The sequence below is a fragment of the Panulirus ornatus genome, chromosome 17, assembly GCF_036320965.1.
Source record: "Panulirus ornatus isolate Po-2019 chromosome 17, ASM3632096v1, whole genome shotgun sequence".
Lineage (NCBI taxonomy): Eukaryota > Metazoa > Arthropoda > Malacostraca > Decapoda > Palinuridae > Panulirus > Panulirus ornatus.
Window position 1 is genome coordinate 24,204,118 of NC_092240.1, and position 20,546 is coordinate 24,224,663.

The following is a 20,546-nucleotide window of genomic DNA, read 5'->3' on the forward strand; positions in this document are numbered from 1 at the left end:
ATCTTCACACATTCTCTCCATATATCTGAGTCATCTAAATTGAAAATTAATGTATTTGAAAGATGATACTTCATTTTTTGATTGATATTTCTTTAAAACAGTTAGTGCTAATATGTTGTAAGTACTGATGCAAAATGAGTCAGAGGAAGTTTGAAAAATTTCTGAATTATGACCTTCTACTTAGAGCTTTTAATTTTTGAAATGAATAACATGAAATGTGTTAAAGGAATAAGTGGAAGGATGAGATAGAAAGTTAGAAGGACAGAGAGATATTCTTGAGTTATGTTCATTAATAGGATTATGGTAGATAATTTATAGCCATTTTTAACAAAAACTTACTGATTATTATTTGTGTATCTTTTGGTCATCAGGTTCGTTTGTTGATGCGGCAAGACAAAACACTTAAGATCCGTGCGAACCACTACATCACACCTTATATGGAGCTGAAGCCAAATTGTGGTAGTGACAGAGCGTGGGTTTGGTCGGTTGTAGCAGATTTTGCAGATGAAGAACCAAAGCAAGAGCTCTTTGCAGTCAGATTTGCAAATGCTGAGAGTAAGTGTCTTAGTATAAGATTTACAATTTTTAGATAATTTAGAAAAAACCTAGTAACATCTCCACCTGTATGTGGTAATCTTTGGCACAGTTCACTCATTATCAGTGGCTGAGGAGGAGTACATTGTCAAAAGTCTTTCTCACTCCCAATTAACAGAATCAGTTTGTGCTTGAAAATTTGTATTTAGTTATTTATTATACTTAACCGCTGTCTCCCGTGTCAACGAGGTAGCTCAAGGAAACAGACGAGGAATGGTCCAACCCACCCATATACACATGTATATACATAAATGCTCACACACACATATGCATACATGTACATGCATATCCCTAGGGATAGGGGAGAAAGAATACTTCCCATGCATTCCCCGCTTGTCGTATAAGGCGACTAAAGGGGATGGGAGCAGGGGCTAGAAACCCTCCCCTCCTTGTATTTTAACTTTCTAAAAGGAGAAACAGAAGTAGTCATGTGGGGAATGCTCATCCTCCTCGAAGGCTCACATTGGGGAGTCTAAATGTATGTGGATGTAACCAAGATGAGAAAAAAGGAGAGATAGGTAGCATGTTTGAGGAAAGGAGCGTGGATGTTTTGGCTCTGAGTAAAACGAAGCTCAAGGATAAATGGGAAGAGTGGTTTGGGAATGTCTTGGGAGTAAAGTCAGGGGTTGGTGAGAGGACAAGAGGAAAGGAAGGAGTAGCACTACTCCTGAAGCAGGAGTTGTAGGAGTATGAGATAGAGTGGGAGAAAGTAAACTAGATTTATATGGGCAAACCTGAAAGTGGATGGAGAGAGATGGTGATTATTGGTGCCTATGCACCTGGGCATGAGAGGAAAGATCATGAGAGGCAAGTGTTTTTGGAGTGATTTGAATGCAAAGGTGAGTAATGTGGCAGTTGAGGGTATAATTGGTGTTCATAGGGTGTTCAGTGTTGTGAATGGAAATGATGAAGAGCTTGTAGATTTGTGTGCTGAAAAAGGACTGGTGATTAGGAATGCCTGGTTTAAAAAGAGAGATATACATAAGTATACGTATGTAAGTAGGAGAGATGGTCAGAGAGCATTATTGGATTAGGTGTTGATTGATATGCGCATGAAAGAGAAACCTATGGATGTTAATGTGCTGAGAGGGGCAACTGGAGGGATGTCTGATCATTATCTTTTGGAGGCAAAGGTGAAAATATGTAGAGGTTTTCAGACAAGAAGAGAGAATGTTGGGATGAAGAGAGTGGTGAGAGTAAGTGAGCTTGGACAGGAGACTTGTATGAATAAGTACCAGGAGAGATTGAGTGCAGAATGGAAAAATGTGAGAGCAAATGATGTAAGGGGAGTTGGGGAGGAATGAGATGCATTTAGGGGAGCAGTAATGGGTTGTGCAAAAGATGCCTGTGGCATGAGAAAGGTGGGCAAATTAGAAAGGGTAGTAAGTGGTAGGATGAAGAAGTAAGATTGTTAGTGAAAGAAAAGGGAGAGGCATTTGGATGATTTTTGCAGGGAGGTAGTGCAAATGACTGGGTTATGTATAAGCGAAAGAGGCAATGGGTCAAGAGAAAAGTCCAAGAGGTGAAAACGAGGTCAAATAAGAGTTGGGGTGAGAGTATCATTAAATTTTGGGGAGAATAAAAAGATGTTTTGGAAGGGGGTAAATAAAGTGCGTAAGTCAAGAGAACAAGGGGGTGAATGGGGAGGTAATTAGTAGTGTTGAAGTGAAAAGGAGATGAAGTGAGTATTTTGAAGGTTTGTTGAATGTGTTTGATGATAGAGTGGCAGATATAGAGTGTTTTGGTCGAGGTGGAGTGTGAAGTGAGATGGTCAGGGAGAACGATTTGGTAAACAGAGAAGAGGTCGTTAAAGCTTTGCAGAAGATGAAAGCTGGCAAGGCAGCAGGTTTGAATGGTATTGCAGTGGAATTTATTGAAAAAAGGGGCGTCTGTGTTGTTGACTGGTTGGTGAGGATATTCACTGTATGTATGGTTAATGATGAAGAGCCTGAGGATTGGAGGAATGCATGCATTGTGCCATTGTACAAAGGCAAAGGGGATAAAGGTGAGAGTTCAAATTACAGAGGCATCAATTTGTTAAGTATTCCTGGGAAATCATATAGGAGGGTATTGATTTAGAGGATCAAGGCATGTACAGAGCATCAGATGGAGGAAGAGCAGTGTGGTTTTAGAAGTGGTAGAGGATGTGTGGATCAGGTGTTTGCTTTGAAGAATGTATGTGAGAAATACTTAGAAAACCATGGATTTGTATGTAGCATTTATGGATCTGGAGAAGGCACATGATAGAGTAGATAGAGATGCTCTGTGGAAGGTATTAAGAGTATATGGTGTGTGAGGTAAGTTGCTAGAAGCAGTGAAGAGTTTTTATCAAGGATATAAGGCATGTGTACGAATAGGGAGAGAGGAAAGTGATTGGTTCCCAGTGATTGTCGGTTTGCAGCAGGGGTGCGTAGCATCTCCATGGTTGTTCAATTTGTTTATGGATGGGGTTGATAGTGAGGTGAATGCAAGAGTTTTGGAGAGGGGCAAGCATGCAGTCTCTTGTGGATGAGAGGGCTTGGGGAGTGAGTCAGTTGTTGTTCGCTGATGATACAGCGCTGATGGCTGATTTGGGTGAGAAACTGCAGAAGTTGGTGACTGAGTTTGGTAAAGTGTGTGAATGAAGAAAGCTGAGAGTAAATGTGAATAAGAGCAAGGTTATTAGATGCAATAGGGTTGAGGGATAAGTAAATTGGGAGGTAAGTCTTGAATGGAGAAAAATTGGAGGCTGTGAAGTGTTATAGATGTCTGGGAGTGGAATTAGCAGTGGAAGTGAATCACAGGGTGAGGAGGGGCCGAAGGATCTGGGAGCATTGAATATTGTGTAGAAGGCAAGAATGTTATCTTGGAGAGCAAAAATGGGTATGTTTGAAGGAATAGTGGTTCCAACAATGTTATATGGTTGTAAGGGCATGAGCTATAGATAGGGTTGTGCGGAGGAGGGTGGATTTGTTGGAAATGAGGTGTTTGAGGGCAATATGTGGTGTGAGGTGGTTTGATCAAGTAAGTAATGAAAGGGTAAGAGAGATGTGTGATAATAAAAAGTGTGGTTGAGAAAGCAGAAGAGGGTGTATTGAAATGGATTGGTCAATGGAGAGAATGAGGGAGGACAGATTGACCAAGAGGATATATGTGTCAGAGGTGGAGGGATCGAGGAGAAGTGGGAGACCAAATTGGAAGTGGAAAGATGGAGTGAAAAAGATTTTGAGTGATCGGGGCCTGAACATGCAGGAGGGTGAAAGTCATGCAAGGAATAGAGTGAATTGGAACGATGTGGTATACCGGGGTGGACATGCTGTCAATGGATTAAACCAGGGCATGTGAAGCATCTGGGGTAAACCATGGAAAGCTCTGTGGGGCCTGGATGTGGAAAGGGAGCTGTGGTTTCGGTGCATTATTATGTGACAGCTAGAGAGTGAGTGTGAACGAATGTGGCCTTTGTTGTCTTTTCCTAGTGCTACCTCGTGCACATGCGGGGGGAGGGGGTTGTTATTTCACGTGTGGCGGGGTGGCAATGGGAATGAATAAGGGCAGACATTATGAATTATGTACATGTGTATATATGAATGTGTCTGTGTGTGTATCTCTATGTATACGTTGAGATGTATAGGTATGTATATGTGTGTGTGTGGACATGTATGTATATACATATGTGGGTGGGTTGGGCCATTCTATCGTCTGTTTCCTTGCGCTACCTCGCTAATGCGGGAGACAGCGATAAAGCAAAATAAATAAAGGAATAAATAAATATATATATATATATATATTTTTTTTTATTATACTTTGTCGCTGTCTCCCGCGTTTGCGAGGTAGCGCAAGGAAACAGACGAAAGAAATGGCCCAACCCCCTCCCATACACATGTATATACATACGTCCACACACGCAAATATACATACCTACACAGCTTTCCATGGTTTACCCCAGACGCTTCACATGCCTTGATTCAATCCACTGACAGCACGTCAACCCCGGTATACCACATCGCTCCAATTCACTCTATTCCTTGCCCTCCTTTCACCCTCCTGCATGTTCAGGCCCCGATCACACAAAATCTTTTTCACTCCATCTTTCCACCTCCAATTTGGTCTCCCTCTTCTCCTCGTTCCCTCCACCTCCGACACATATATCCTCTTGGTCAATCTTTCCTCACTCATTCTCTCCATGTGCCCAAACCACTTCAAAACACCCTCTTCTGCTCTCTCAACCACGCTCTTTTTATTTCCACACATCTCTCTTACCCTTACGTTACTCACTCGATCAAACCACCTCACACCACACATTGTCCTCAAACATCTCATTTCCAGCACATCCATCCTCCTGCGCACAACTCTATCCATAGCCCACGCCTCGCAACCATACAACATTGTTGGAACCACTATTCCTTCAAACATACCCATTTTTGCTTTCCGAGATAATGTTCTCGACTTCCACACATTCTTCAAGGCCCCCAGAATTTTCGCCCCCTCCCCCACCCTATGATCCACTTCCGCTTCCATGGTTCCATCCGCTGCCAGATCCACTCCCAGATATCTAAAACACTTCACTTCTTCCAGTTTTTCTCCATTCAAACTCACCTCCCAATTGACTTGACCCTCAACCCTACTGTACCTAATAACCTTGCTCTTATTCACATTTACTCTTAACTTTCTTCTTCCACACACTTTACCAAACTCAGTCACCAGCTTCTGCAGTTTCTCACATGAATCAGCCACCAGCGCTGTATCATCAGCGAACAACAACTGACTCACTTCCCAAGCTCTCTCATCCCCAACAGACTTCATACTTGCCCCTCTTTCCAAAACTCTTGCATTTACCTCCCTAACAACCCCATCCATAAACAAATTAAACAACCATGGAGACATCACACACCCCTGCCGCAAACCTACATTCACTGAGAACCAATCACTTTCCTCTCTTCCTACACGTACACATGCCTTACATCCTTGATAAAAACTTTTCACTGCTTCTAACAACTTGCCTCCCACACCATATATTCTTAATACCTTCCACAGAGCATCTCTATCAACTCTATCATATGCCTTCTCCAGATCCATAAATGCTACATACAAATCCATTTGCTTTTCTAAGTATTTCTCACATACATTCTTCAAAGCAAACACCTGATCCACACATCCTCTACCACTTCTGAAACCACACTGCTCTTCCCCAATCTGATGCTCTGTACATGCCTTCACCCTCTCAATCAATACCCTCCCATATAATTTACCAGGAATACTCAACAAACTTATACCTCTGTAATTTGAGCACTCACTCTTATCCCCTTTGCCTTTGTACCTCTCAGCACATTAACATCCAAAAGTCTCTCTTTCGCGCGCCTGTCAATTAACACGTAATCCAATAATGCTCTCTGGCCATCTCTCCTACTTACATACGTATACTTATGTATATCTCGCTTTTTAAACCAGGTATTCCCAGTCACCAGTCCTTTTTCAGCACATAAATCTGCAAGCTCTTCACCATTTCCATTTACAACACTGAGCACCCCATGTATACCAATTATTCCCTCAACTGCCACATTACTCACCTTTGCATTCAAATCACCCATCACTATAACCCGTCTTGTGCATCAAAACCACTAACACACTCATTCAGCTGCTCCCGAAACACTTGCCTCTCATGATCTTTCTTCTCATGCCCAGGTGCATATGCACCAATAATCACCCATCTCTCTCCATCAACTTTCAGTTTTACCCATATTAATCTAGAATTTACTTTCTTACATTCTATCACATACTCCCACCACTCCTGTTTCAGGAGTAGTGCTACTCCTTCCCTTGCTCTTGTCCTCTCACTAACCCCTGACTTTACTCCCAAGACATTCCCAAACCACTCTTCCCCTTTACCCTTGAGCTTCGTTTCACTCAGAGCCAAAACATCCAGGTTCCTTTCCTCAAACATACTACCTGTCTCTCCTTTTTTCACATTTTGGTTACATCCACACACATTTAGACACCCCAATCAGAGCTTACGAGGAGGATAAGCACTCCCCGCGTGACTCCTGTTTCCCATTTTAGAAAGTTGAAATACAAGGAGGGGAGGATTTCTGGCCCCCCGCTCCCATCCCCTCCCATTATCTTGTGGAGGCAAAGGTGAAGATTTGTATGGGTTTTCAGAAAAGAAGAGAGAATGTTGGGGTGAAGAGGGTGGTGAGAGTAAGTGAGCTTGGGAAGGAGACTTGTGTGATGAAGTACCAGGAGAGACTGAGTACAGAATGGAAAAAGGTGAGAACAAAGGTGGTAAGGGGAGTGGGAGAGGAATGGGATGTATTTAGGGAAGCAGTGATGGCTTGCGCAAAAGATGCTTGTGGCATGAGAAGCGTGGGTGGTGGGTTGATTAGAAAGGGTAGTGAGTGGTGGGATGAAGAAGTAAGTTTATTAGTGAAAGAGAAGAGAGAGGCATTTGGACGGTTTTTGCAGGGAAAAAATGCAAGTGAGTGGGAGATGTATAAAAGAAAGAGACAGGTCAATAGAAAGGTGCAAGAGGTAAAAAAGAGGGCAAATGAGAGTTGGGGTGAGAGAGTATCAATAGATTTTAGGGAGAATAAAAAGATGTTTTGGAAGGAGGTAAATAAAGTGCGTAAGACAAGGAAGCAAATGGGAACATCAGTGAAGGGGGCTAATGGGGAGGTGATAACAAGTAGTGGTGATGTGAGAAGGAGATGGAGTGAGTATTTTGAAGGTTTGTTGAATGTGTTTGATGATAGAGTGGCAGATATAGGGTGTTTTGGTCGAGGTGGTGTGCAAAGTGAGAGGGTTAGGGAAAATGATTTGGTAAACAGAGAAGAGGTTGTGGGAGCTTTGCGGAAGATGAAAGCTGGCAAGGCAGCAGGTTTGGATGGTATTGCAGTGGAATTTATTAAAAAAGGGGGTGACTGTATTGTTGACTGGTTGGTAAGGTTATTTAATGTATGTATGACTCATGGTGAGGTGCCTGAGGATTGGCGGAATGTGGGCATAGTGCCATTGTACAAAGACAAAGGGGATAAGAGTGAGTGCTCAAATTACAGAGGTATAAGTTTGTTGAGTATTCCTGGTAAATTATTATTATTTTTTTTTTTTTTTTCGCTGTCTCCCGCGTTTGCGAGGTAGCGCAAGGAAACAGACGAAAGAAATGGCCCAACCCACCCCCATACACATGTATATACATACGTCCACACACGCAAATATACATACCTACACAGCTTTCCATGGTTTACCCCAGACGCTTCACATGCCTTGATTCAATCCACTGACAGCACGTCAACCCCGGTATACCACATCGCTCCAATTCACTCTATTCCTTGCCCTCCTTTCACCCTCCTGCATGTTCAGGCCCCGATCACACAAAATCTTTTTCACTCCATCTTTCCACCTCCAGTTTGGTCTCCCTCTTCTCCTCGTTCCCTCCACCTCCGACACATATATCCTCTTGGTCAATCTTTCCTCACTCATTCTCTCCATGTGCCCAAACCATTTCAAAACACCCTCTTCTGCTCTCTCAACCACGCTCTTTTTATTTCCACACATCTCTCTTACCCTTACGTTACTTACTCGATCAAACCACCTCACACCACACATTGTCCTCATACATCTCATTTCCAGCACATCCATCCTCCTGCGCACAACTCTATCCATAGCCCACGCCTCGCAACCGTACAACATTGTTGGAACCACTATTCCTTCAAACATACCCATTTTTGCTTTCCGAGATAATGTTATCGACTTCCACACATTCTTCAAGGCTCCCAGAATTTTCGCCCCCTCCCCCACCCTATGATCCACTTCCGCTTCCATGGTTCCATCCGCTGCCAGATCCACTCCCAGATATCTAAAACACTTCACTTCCTCCAGTTTTTCTCCATTCAATATGTGGTGTGAGGTGGTTTGATTGAGTGAGTAATGTAAGGGTAAGAGAGATGTGTGGAAATGAGAAGAGCGTGGTTGAGAGAGCAGAAGAGGGTGTTTTGAAATGGTTTGGGCACATGGAGAGAATGAGTGAGGAAAGATTGACCAAGAGGATATATGTGTCGGAGGTGGAGGGAACGAGGAGAAGAGGGAGACCAAATTGGAGGTGGAAAGATGGAGTGAAAAAGATTTTGAGTGATCGGGGCCTGAACATGCAGGAGGGTGAAAGGCGTGCAAGGAATAGAGTGAATTGGAATGATGTGGTATACCGGGGTCGACGTGCTGTCAGTGGATTGAATCAGGGCATGTGAAGCGTCTGGGGTAAACCATGGAAAGTTGTGTGGGGCCTGGATGTGGAAAGGGAGCTGTGGTTTCGGGCATTATTGCATGACAGCTAGAGACTGAGTGTAAACGAATGTGGCCTTTGTTGTCTTTTCCTAGCACTACCTCGCACAAATGAGGTGGGAGGGGAATGTTATTCCATGTTTGGCGAGGTGGTAATGGGAATGAATAAAGGCAGACAGTGTGAATTGTGTGCATGTGTATATATATGTATATGTCTGTGTGTGTATATATGTGTACATTGAGATGTATAGGTATGTATATTTGCGTGTGTGGATGTATATGTATATATATGTGTATGGGGGTGGGTTGGGCCATTTCTTTCGTCTGTTTCCTTGCATTACCTCGCAAACGCGGGAGACAGCGACAAAGCAAAATAAATAATAATAATAATAATAAGTAATACAGTTGGGGAGGATTTTCAGCTCCTCATGATGATGATATAAATCCAATAATTTTGATAAGATAATGATAGACTGAACCAGGGCATGTGAAATATCCTGGATAAACCATGGAAAGGTCTGTGGGGCTTGGATGAGGATGGGCATATGTGGTTTCAGTGCATTACACATGACAGTTTGTGAAAGGATGTAAGCGATGTGGCCTTTCTTTGTTTCCTGGCGCTTCCTTGCTGATGCAGGCGATGGTGATTGGGTGTGGGTAGAAGAAGACAATGTAAGTGTTATCTCTATTCTTTTCCCTCGTGCATTTGTGCAGTTTCCTGTGGGATGGGATGGCATTGGGAATGGATGAATGTGAGCAAGTATGAATATATACATCTTTCTTTCAAACTATTTGCCATTTCCCGCGTTAGCAAGGTAGCGTTAAGAACAGAGGACTGGGCCTCTGAGGGAATATCCTCACCTGGCCTCGTTCTCTGTTCCTTCTTCTGGAAAATTAAAAAAAAAAAACGAGAGGGGAGGATTTCCAGCCCCCCCGCTCCCTCCCCTTTTAGTCGCCTCTACGACACGCAGGGAATACGTGGGAAGTATTCTCTCTCCCCTATTCCCAGGGATAATGAATATAAACATGTGTATATTAATAATATGTATATGTATCATTAAACTTTTGAGAGAACAAAAAATGTTTTGGAAGGAGGTAAATGTGCGAAAGACAAAAGAATAAATCGGATCATCTGTGAAGGGGGACAAGGGGGGAAGTGATAACAGGTAGTGATGAAGTGAGGAGGAGCTGGAGTAAGTGTTTTGAAGGATTGTTGAATGTGTCTGATGATAAAGTGGGTGACTGTGTCGTTGATTGGTTGGTAAGGATATTCAGTGTATTTATGGATTATGGTGAACTGCCTGAGGATTGGCAGAATGCATGTATATTGCCATTTTATAAGGCAAATGGGATAAAGGTGAATGTTCAAACTGCAGAGGCGTAAGTTTGTTAAGGATACCTGGAAAATTGTATGGGGGGGTATTGATTGAGAGATGAAGGCATGTACAGAGCATCAGACTGGGGAGGAATAGTATAGTTTTAGAAGTGGTAGAGGATGTGTGGATCAGGTGTTTACTTTAAAGAATGTATGGGAAATACAGGTATACCACCGAATTTCCGGTAACTGATGGTTTGGCACCTACTTTAGTCCAGACAAAATTACATGAGGGAACTTGAAATTACCATGGCCACCAGACTAGTTTACTGGGCGGCCGCAGATGGCGTTGTGTGTAGGGCGCACTTATTTCCATTCTTTACGCTGAACTTGTTGGTGGTGATACCGCAATTCTGTGAGATTCTTGGCTTATTTTGCTTAAATTTCATCCTAGCTGTGGTTTCTAAGACATATGAGAGTGTCAGTCATGATGTCAGACGTAAATACCAGTCCATATCAATTCAAGATAAAGTATAACTGTTGAAAAAATGGACCATGGTGTTCCAGTGCATAAGCTGTGTGACATCTACAGTATTGTTTCATCAACTGTTTATGATATAAAGAAGCAAAGGGAGAAAACATTGATATTCTATGCAGACAGCGATTCCAAGAAGCAAATGATGATTAGAAAAATTATGAAAGATGGTAAGATTACTGAGCACAATCAAGTCATTGTGGAGGTTTCGACAGCGTTGGAGTGGACTTGTCATGTAGCATGATAGTGGACCTGGTTAAGTTGTTCCATAAAGAACTTATATTACGACATGAGCGTGACTATTGTGAAGGATGGCTTCAAAAATTCAAGAAGCATCATAGAATTTCCATGAATAAAGTGTGCGGAGAAAAGTGGTCTGCAAACCACGAAAGAGCTGCCGAGTATGTGGACAAATTTGCAAAACTCGTAGCTGATGAGCACCTCAGTCCTAAGTAGGTGTATAAAGCAGACGAAACTGCATTATTCTGGCAGTGCACACCTAGGAAAACATGAACAACAGAAGACGAGGAAGACCCCACAGGATTCAAACAATCTAAGGACAGGGTTACCATCTTAGGGTGCTCAAACATTTAATATTTGTTCACCTTAGATTTCTAGCAGTCCATGGTTTACTTTAGACACATGGGAGATGTATGGTTAATGGGTTAGAGGTGTGTTGATGAATTATTATGTGACCACGGTTGGATTGGCAAAATGGTTAATCTGGCAAGGCTTTGGAGCCAAGAGTGCCAGAAAATTGGTGGTGTACCAGTACTTAGAGAAACGGATGGATTTGCATGTGGCATTTACCACATCGTTCCAATTCACTCTATTCCTTGCATGCTTTTCACCATCGTGTATGTTCAGGCCCTGATCGCTCAAAATCTTTTTCACTCCATCTTTCCACCTCGAGTTTGGCCTCCTTCTTCTTGTTCCCTCCACCTCTGACATATATCCTCTTTGTCAATCTCTCCTCACTCATTCGTTCCATATGTCCAAACTATTTCAACACATCCTCTTCTGGTCTTTCAACCACTATCTTTTTATTACCTCACATATCTCTTACCTTTTCATTATTTACTTGATCACACCACTTATTGTCCTCAAACATTTCATTTCCAAGACATCCACCCTCCTCCGTACAACCCTATCTATAGCTCATGCCTCGCAACCATATAACATTGTTGGAACTACTATTCCCTTAAACTTGCCCATTTTTGCTCTCTCAGATAACATTCTCTTTTTCACACATTCTTCATTGCTCCCAGAACCTTTGCCCCCTCCCCCACCATGTGACTCACTTCCGCTCCCATGGTTTCATCTGCTGCTAAGTCCACTCCCAGATATCTATAACACTTCACTTCCTCCAGTTTTTCTCCAAACTTACCTCCCAATTAACTTGTCCCTCAACCCTACTGAATCTATTAACCTTGCTCTTTTTCACATTTACTCTCAACTTTCTCTTTTCACTTTTACCAAATTTAGTCACCAACCTCTGCAGTTTCTCACCCAAATCAGCCACCAGAGCTGTAGCATAAACGAACAACAACTGACTCACTTCCTAGGCCCTCTCATCCCCAGCAGACTGCACGCGTGCCCCTCTCTTCAGAACTTGCGTTTACCTCCCTAACCACCTCATCCATAGATGAATTAAACGACCATGGGGACATCACACACCCCTGTCACAAACCAACATTCATTGGGAACCAGTCACTCTCCTCCTACTCCTACACATGCCTTACATCCTTGATAAAAACTTTTCACTGCTTCTAGCAACTTACCTCCCACACCATATACCCTTAAAACCTTCCACAAAGCACCTCTGTCAACCCCATCATATGCCTTCTCCAGATCCATAAATGCTACCTACAAATCTATCTGTTTTTCTAAGTATTTCTCACATACATTCTTCAAAGCAAACACTTGATCCACACATCCTCTACCACTTCTGAAACCACACTGCTCCTCCCCAGTCTGATGCTCTGTACATGCCTTCACCCTCTCACTGAATACCCTCCCATATAATTTCCCAGGAATACTCATCAAACTTATACCTCTGTAGTTTGAACACACATTTATCCCCTTTGCCTTTGTACAGTGGCATTGTGCATGTATTCTTCCAATCCTCAGGCACTTCATCATGATCCATACATACACTGAATATCCTTACCAACCAATCAACAACAAAGTCATTCCCTTTTTTAATAAATTTCACTGCAATGCCATCTAAACCTGCTGCCTTTCTGGCTTTCATCTTCCGCAAAGCTTTCACATACACAGACACATACATATATACACATGTTCATACTTGCTTGCCTTCATCCATTCTTGGTGCTACCCCACCCCACAGGAAACAGCATCGCTAACCCCTGCTTCAGCGTGGTGGTGCCAGGAAAACAGACATAAAAGGCCACATTCATTCACACTCACTCTCTTGCTGTCATGTGTAATGCACTGAAACCACAGCTCCCCATCCACATCCATGCCCCTCAGACCTTTCCATGGTTTACCCTAGACATTTCCCATGCCCTACTTGATCTTTGTCGACCGCTTTAGCAAGATTACGCCAGAAAATATGAAGAAATTGCCCATCTACTCATATACATATTTATATGTACATAAACGCCCATACACACACATTATATTTTATTATCATGCATAATCGCTGTTTCCCGCAATTTTCTTGCTGGTATAGCACGCATACCTTAGGCCCAAGTTGCCAAGGACTCATGTTCTCTGGTGATAGTTGGATATCTTTACTAATTTTTGATGTCCATTGGGGTGCTGGAGTCCAACTGGGGCTTCCTTGATCATGAGGCTGGGCTTTCCAGAGCTTATGCAATGTAAAAGTACAAAAATGAGGCACGCCTTTGTCATAGATATTTTCTGTCAGTCACTTCACTTTTTTCTACTGTATTGTTAGAACGGGTTTATTGCATCGCTCTATGTATTTATATCTGATGCCCGTTCCCAACTGGAACTCCCTCAGGGGGGTAGCTACAGCATTAGAGTCTCCATAACTATTGAACTTGAATGCTGCTTATAGCCTTTGGTGCCACACCTTTAACAGGCCGCTGGCATAGGGCAACTCTTGTCTCAGTGTTTTTAGAGGCTCCTACCTAATGTTCGTACTGACTTCTACCTCTTGCTGTTGCCAAATATTCCTATCTAGTTTCAAGTATTGACTCTTTTCTTATCCGTACAGTGCTGAAAACCCAATGATAAGGCTCATTGAATTTTCATATCTTGGCATGGTTGTTAGACAGTTCATTCTTTGCCACAAGTATTTCTTAACAGTTAGGCTTTGTGAAAAAGTATGTAAGAGTTAGCATCATGCAAACATAAGTGGAAAAATTAGTTAGGAAAACTAGTGAATAGTAAAAGTAGTTAGGAAATTTAGTGAATAGTAAGAAAGGGGACTAGTTGTGTGGGAATGTCAGTTAAGAAAACCTTCATTCATAGAGCACTTCCAAGATAGTTTTGTCAGAGAATAAAGCCACTTTGTACACAAGGAGGTTAAATTTTGCCTATAATTTTTCAGATGCCCGTCGCTTCAGAGAAGTATTTAATGAGGCTCGTGGAATTGTTACAGTGGCAGAAGTTAAAACAAAGGAAGAGAAAGAGAAAAGTGATGATCAAAAAGGAAAGGCGGAGACTACAACTGATCAGACACAGAAGTCAAAGATTGAGGACAGGACAGCAGAAGTTACCAAACAAATGGAGAAAATATCTGTAAAGGGTGATGAAACAAAAGAATAATTTTTTTAAAGAATTATCAGCTGAGTTATCTGTGTTTATACCACAGAGCTTTGCTTGTCTCATTAACATTTCTTTATTTTTTGTATTGCATTATTGTTCTGTAGATACCATCATTCCATATTTTATTTTGATAAGGAGTTATTTACGAATGATCATTATTATGTTGCATCAGTTTTTTGTCAAAATGATGTGCCTTGGAGGTCTTCATTGGTGAATGTTTCTCTAGAATGAGCTGTGATCAGTATGCATGGTGAATTTCTTGTGTGTATGATGGAGTTGAACATACAGTAGGCATGATGTAATGAAATAAATGCTATTGATGGATGTTTATTTTTAATTGATGAATTGTGCTGATAGCATGAAATGTATGCTCTTGAATATAAGAATACAGACTAGAGAAATCTCAGCAATAAGGTGATATGATAAAGAAGATAACTTTTCCATTTTTTAATATTTTGTCCTGGTATACTTCAAGCATGAACAAGAAAATCTTACTCGGACATATGAAAAAATCTAAGCTCTGCTTAGTGTTGGGACTCCATGGAAACTAGTAATTTCATTTGGTCAGTATGACTTATTCCCACCATCAGAAAGATTATGGTAACAATTTGGAGGGTAGTTAAGAATTTTTATTTGAAATTCATTTTCAGTCATGTTTGACCAAGGCACTTGATGCTCCTGTAGACTCATCACTGGAGGCATCACGATATCACCTGGTATTTTATTACCGTAATTGTATTCAAGGTGGATGCAGCTTTAATCTCTAGAGTTTTAAGCATTTACTTCTTGACATTTACATTTATTGTGGACATAGGTAAAGGAGTGGAGAGTTAGGCATAAAATGAGTTGGATGGTGAATTGTAGGCTCTACCATCTATTTGATAATCAGTTCTTTAGGATATGCTATGTATAATGGACAGTCTTCTCTCAGCTCTTATTTGAGTTTATATATGCTCTAGTTACTGTAGATAACTAAAATTTGAGCTGTTGTTATTAATGTTTTATGTTATATACTGAAATCTTATTCTGAAACTGGCTAAGTAGTGATGACATTGAAGTAGCAGCCTAACTAGGGAATGAAAATACCCCATTCCTTATGGTGAGTCATTGGTGTTCGTTTATGCACTGCAAGTAAGGTGCAGGCTGTTGCTATTGTTGTATTGCACTTTTTGTGGTAACCTAGAATTTGGTTACTATTACATTTTTTGAGCATGAATCCACGTTTATGATCTTCAAGTGCAGCAGTTATTCAATTCAAAGAATGTAGGGATCAGAGCTGATATCATCCATATACTCTCTCAAATACTTGCACATAGTTTCTTACAATATTAGCTTACATATAGTAGCTTTTAATTTTTTGCACTGACAGATTGTTCATATTTTAATGGTAGTGGGTATGTTGATTAATTTATGAATTATTGCATAATTGGTCATATGATTATAAATCTGGCATTTAAACCCAGTGGTGGGTATACATGCTGCGTGCACATATACACACATGCGTGTACACACACATACACACATATGGACTTCTATGATGTACTGGCTCACATGAGCCTACCAGGGTTAAAACCTTGGATGTGGCAGGCAGCTCACAGCCAACCTAGCTGTTCATCCTTCCTTTGAGGATGGTCAATAAATGGTTACAGTACCTAATTTAGGCTGGGGCACATTTGTTTCATAAGAGTAAAGACATGGTACATATACAAGTTTAAGAGATGGGACAACACAAGCTTAAGACTCTTTCCCTATAACACGGAAATTGTTATCACACAAACATGTACTTTTTAACCCTTAATTGCCTTTCCCATCTTCACGATGTAGTGTCAAGAATAGATTAACAGCAATCTCACATGCACACATATGGTCTCTTGCTCTTTTGTATATTATACCAAAACCAATTTAATATCTACAGCTGAGCCTTTCATACTATTTCACAATTTGCCCTAACTGCTTTGTATTCCCTGATTCAGCCCACAGACAGCTTGTCATTCATATTTATTTATAATCACCTCAGCACCAATTTATATGGAAGAGTCATCTTACAGCCCAAGGCAGCACTGCTTCCTGGAACAAGGAAAAGTAGACTAGACTGTACTCCAAATGATAACTTATCCTTGACAAAGGAAACTTTTCAGTTGCAGTGCAACCTCAAGCAGACTGAGTCGTGACACTTTTTTTCATACATATTTACCATTTCCCACATTAGTGAGGTACTGTTAAGAACAGAAGACTGAGCCTAAGAGGCTGGAAATCCTCCCCTCTCGTTTTTTTAGTTGTCCAAAAGAAGGAACAGAGAAGGGGGCCAGGTGAGGATATTCCCACAAAGGCTCAGTCCTCTGTTCATAACGCTACCTTGCTAATGCGGGAAATGGTGGGTATTATGAAAATATATATATATATTGCATCACATGTGTAAGGTCACCTTAGTAAGGCTGTATCATTGGGATTACAGTCTTGTCGAAGAACTTCTCAGTCCAAAGGAGTCTACATTTCCTTTTTACTTTAAGTAACACAGCCTTGGTCCGCATGAACCTTCAGAAATATCCTGGGTAACAGGACACTTTCCTGGATATTGGCACTGGAGTAATTATGAATAAACAAATTATATATATATATATATATATATATATATATATATATATATATATATATATATATATATGTCACTTTCAGCAAGGAAAGAGATAATTCCTGATGCTCCTGATGAATCCCTCTTTTTCCTGTATTTTCATAAGAGTGCAGACTATGGGTACTGGGGATGTATTATAACATAAATTGTTATGCAATTCTTGGACATCTGTGTCTTCAAGGCTGGACTCTTATGTTAAAGCAGGCTAAGGCAGGTGAGTCCTTGACAGCTGTACTCCTTTGTATTTGTTGACCGTAATAATGCTTCATTGAAGGTGACTTCATACTGGTAGTGTTAATACTTGCAGGCTGAGCTTGGGAGCACACACACACACATATATATATATATATATATATATATATATATATATATATATTTTGTTTTCCATTATACTAACATGCACATATGCACAGTTATTAAGAAGTTGCAGGAACTATGTGCATAAAGCAACCTACATTTTTCATGAGACCATGCTTTTTTAGCTCACACATTGCATCCATTTCTTGTCCCCTTCAGCTTAGAATGGTAGTAATAGGGTGACAACCATTTGGTAAGATGAACAAGTGATGGCATATTTTTTTTATTTTACATGTAAACTACTTATTATAGATCAGTAGGTTATTCAACCATATTTGGAATTATTATATATATATATTTGTCAATTAAAAAGAATGGGTACACATGATCATTTGAATATACAAAATATGATGTGATTTGAGATTTACTCACCTGTTAACTTAACTGTACACCAGATGATGAGTGAATGTATTGATATGATGATGTACATATACAGTGTGAATTTGGGTTTGTTTCATGTATCCCTGTGTTGTGCAAACCAGATGGTCTAAATGCAGTAGTTTCTTTTATAAATGCAGGTGATGCTCAGAACTAGATATATGATTCTTGTGTAAAGGGCCTGGGAGTTTATCAGTAATTTTTGTGTAGTAAAATTTCCTAATCAACAGTATGTATGTACATTGTAAAGAATTTCATATCCTAAGGTAATGAATTGGGTACTGGTTATTTTACTTGTAGTTTTTTAGAAACTACCTTTTTACAAGAAATTCTTCCATACACAGTGCCTGGGTAATCTCATTATGAACCATTCAGAGGTACCTTAGTTCAGTCTTTAAAATGCAGCAGTAGCAAACTGTTACTTGCTGACATGGTTGCCAATAGGGCAGCTATAAAGGTTTGATTTCATATTCCTTTGGCCTAAGTAGTTCATGAATACCATTGATTGCATCATTCATAATTAATCTCATGGTTGTTTTATACAAGATCCTCTTATATAGATTGTGTCTTCATATAGGAATTGGTACTAAGTAATGAAAGGTAATCTGCATGTTGCTTTTAAGCTGTGACTGGGTTTGGAGCTTAAAACAGACCATACCCACTTTGAGGCATAGAGTAACCTGCTATTAAAAGGAAATAAAGAAAAGTTGTATTAATTATTCCAAAAAAATTATTTTCTTAGAATAAGGCCTGTAAGCCTGTTGGTTTACATATTTACACATAGCACATGTCCCGTGTCCTTGTAACTATGGGCATCAACAGAGCTGGAAGTATTAGTTTTTTGTTTCCCAGAATATAGTTCTTGTTTATAACGCACTGAAACCAGAGCCAAACATCCTTAGCCAAGCCCAACAGACTATTCCTTGAAAGCTTCTCATGTATGTCATTCCAAATACCATGCCAATCCATTTCATACTATCCCATGCATGCCATTCACCCTCCTGAATGTTCAGGCACCTATATGCTAAAGTCATCTTTACTCCATTCCTCCATCTCCTTTGTCTTGCCCTTATTTCCATCGCTTCTTATATGTAGGTCCTTTTAGTCTTTTGCTCATCTTACCCATATGTCTGAACCATTTCAGCACATCATGGTCACTTACTGTCACGCCCTGCTCTTACACTCATTTCATACATAATCAACCTGTTGCACATGTGCTTGGCATTTCTTTTCAAACATGTTCACCCTTTCCTTTTCATTAGGTAAGGCTAAAGACATCCATATAACAACACTGGTTTTCCTAAAACTTCAGACATGCCATTTCTTCAAGCACTCAAGACCTTAGCCCTCATATTAAAGAGACCCTAAAATATATGCCAAATGCTAATCAACCAGTATTGTGATAAATGTTCAGCACAAAATAAATTATATAGTTGAAACATTTATCATTATGATGAACATGCCCTTACTATATTGATACTGCAAGCCAACACATAGCAACATTTCACACTTGTAACAACTAAATTATCGTACAAGTATGGATAACAACAGCCAAAACTTTGTGGTTGCAACAGTTATAAAATGAAAGTTCATATTTCTGATGAATAAGTCTCCTTTTTACCCTGATAATGAAATATTTTGAGGTGCCTTTTTCCAAAATACAGTTTATGTTGACAAAGTACTTTTTGATTGTTTCACAATGTCAATGTTTTGTTTATATCCCATCAACAAGCATTTGGCTTGTAAGTAAAAATATGTCAGCAAATGCTTGGTCTCACCATTGTTTGTCTGCTTTTTTCTGTTAATTTGTACCTCCAAAGTAAGCATAGCCATTTCATTATATCTGCACCACCTCAGGCCCTTGCCACCATATATTCCAGTAAGTTAGCTTTGAGCATTGTCAAAATTAGATGAGATGAATTGTTCCTTAAATATGTGTTCTATGTGCATTCCATACTTAACCCCTTAACTGTGCAATGCCTCAGAATTAATCTTTGCCCAGTGCACAAGAAATTATTTATTGTTGAAGAAAAGGTGAAAATACCTAAGGAAGTATTACAGTCTTCTCTGTGTTGGTGTTTCTTAGATGGTGGAGGGCCTAGATTGGTAGTATGAATGCTTCTTGTCTTATGTAAAGAATACAGTATATGATAATCATATTTTTTTCTTGGTGTGATTTTATCCTAAACCTTGTCACATAACTGTATTTTCCTGGCCTGATTTTACACTGCATGCATGTCAATTATGTACTTTCATCATAAACATGTTTTTCATGTATACATATTTACACTGGGAGAACTTTATTTCCATTAGTAAATGATCAAATATTATTTTCAAAAATTTGAAAATACAAATTATTTTATCCTAGAAATGACTATTATAGTTGTTGAGTAAATCTGGTATTACACATAGATGATGTAAATGTACTCTTTGAGGATCTGTAGTAATAGCTGGTAAGCAGCCAACAACCAGGGAGGAATATTACCTGTATTATACAAATGAGTATCATGTAGGTTAGTGATGGCTGCACAGTGAGCCAACACTCCAGTGGTTGTCATGTTGCACTACTCTGACTTGTCTTTTCTTTCTGCCTCACTCACACTTGGACCACTGGCATTCTGTCCTCAAACATACAATCTCTCCTTGTCACACATAACACTTGACAACACTTAGCTCATTCTTTGTAACTAGATTTTTCTGATGTGAGCATTATGAGCCAGCACTGC

At 40.2% G+C, this 20,546-nt stretch overlaps 1 protein-coding gene across 2 annotated transcripts in view; it reads left to right on the forward strand.

The window, feature by feature from the left end:
• LOC139754638 (ran-specific GTPase-activating protein-like) overlaps positions 1-18,526 on the forward strand; it is a 52,787-nt gene extending 34,261 nt beyond the window's left edge. For both annotated transcript variants that reach the window (XM_071672148.1, XM_071672147.1), the window contains exons 4-5: positions 372-555; positions 14,236-18,526. In XM_071672148.1, coding sequence (XP_071528249.1) covers positions 372-555; positions 14,236-14,453 — 402 coding nt within the window. In that variant the 3' untranslated portion in view covers positions 14,454-18,526. The remainder of the gene's footprint in view (positions 1-371; positions 556-14,235) is intronic.
• The last annotated feature ends 2,020 nt before the right edge of the window (positions 18,527-20,546 follow it).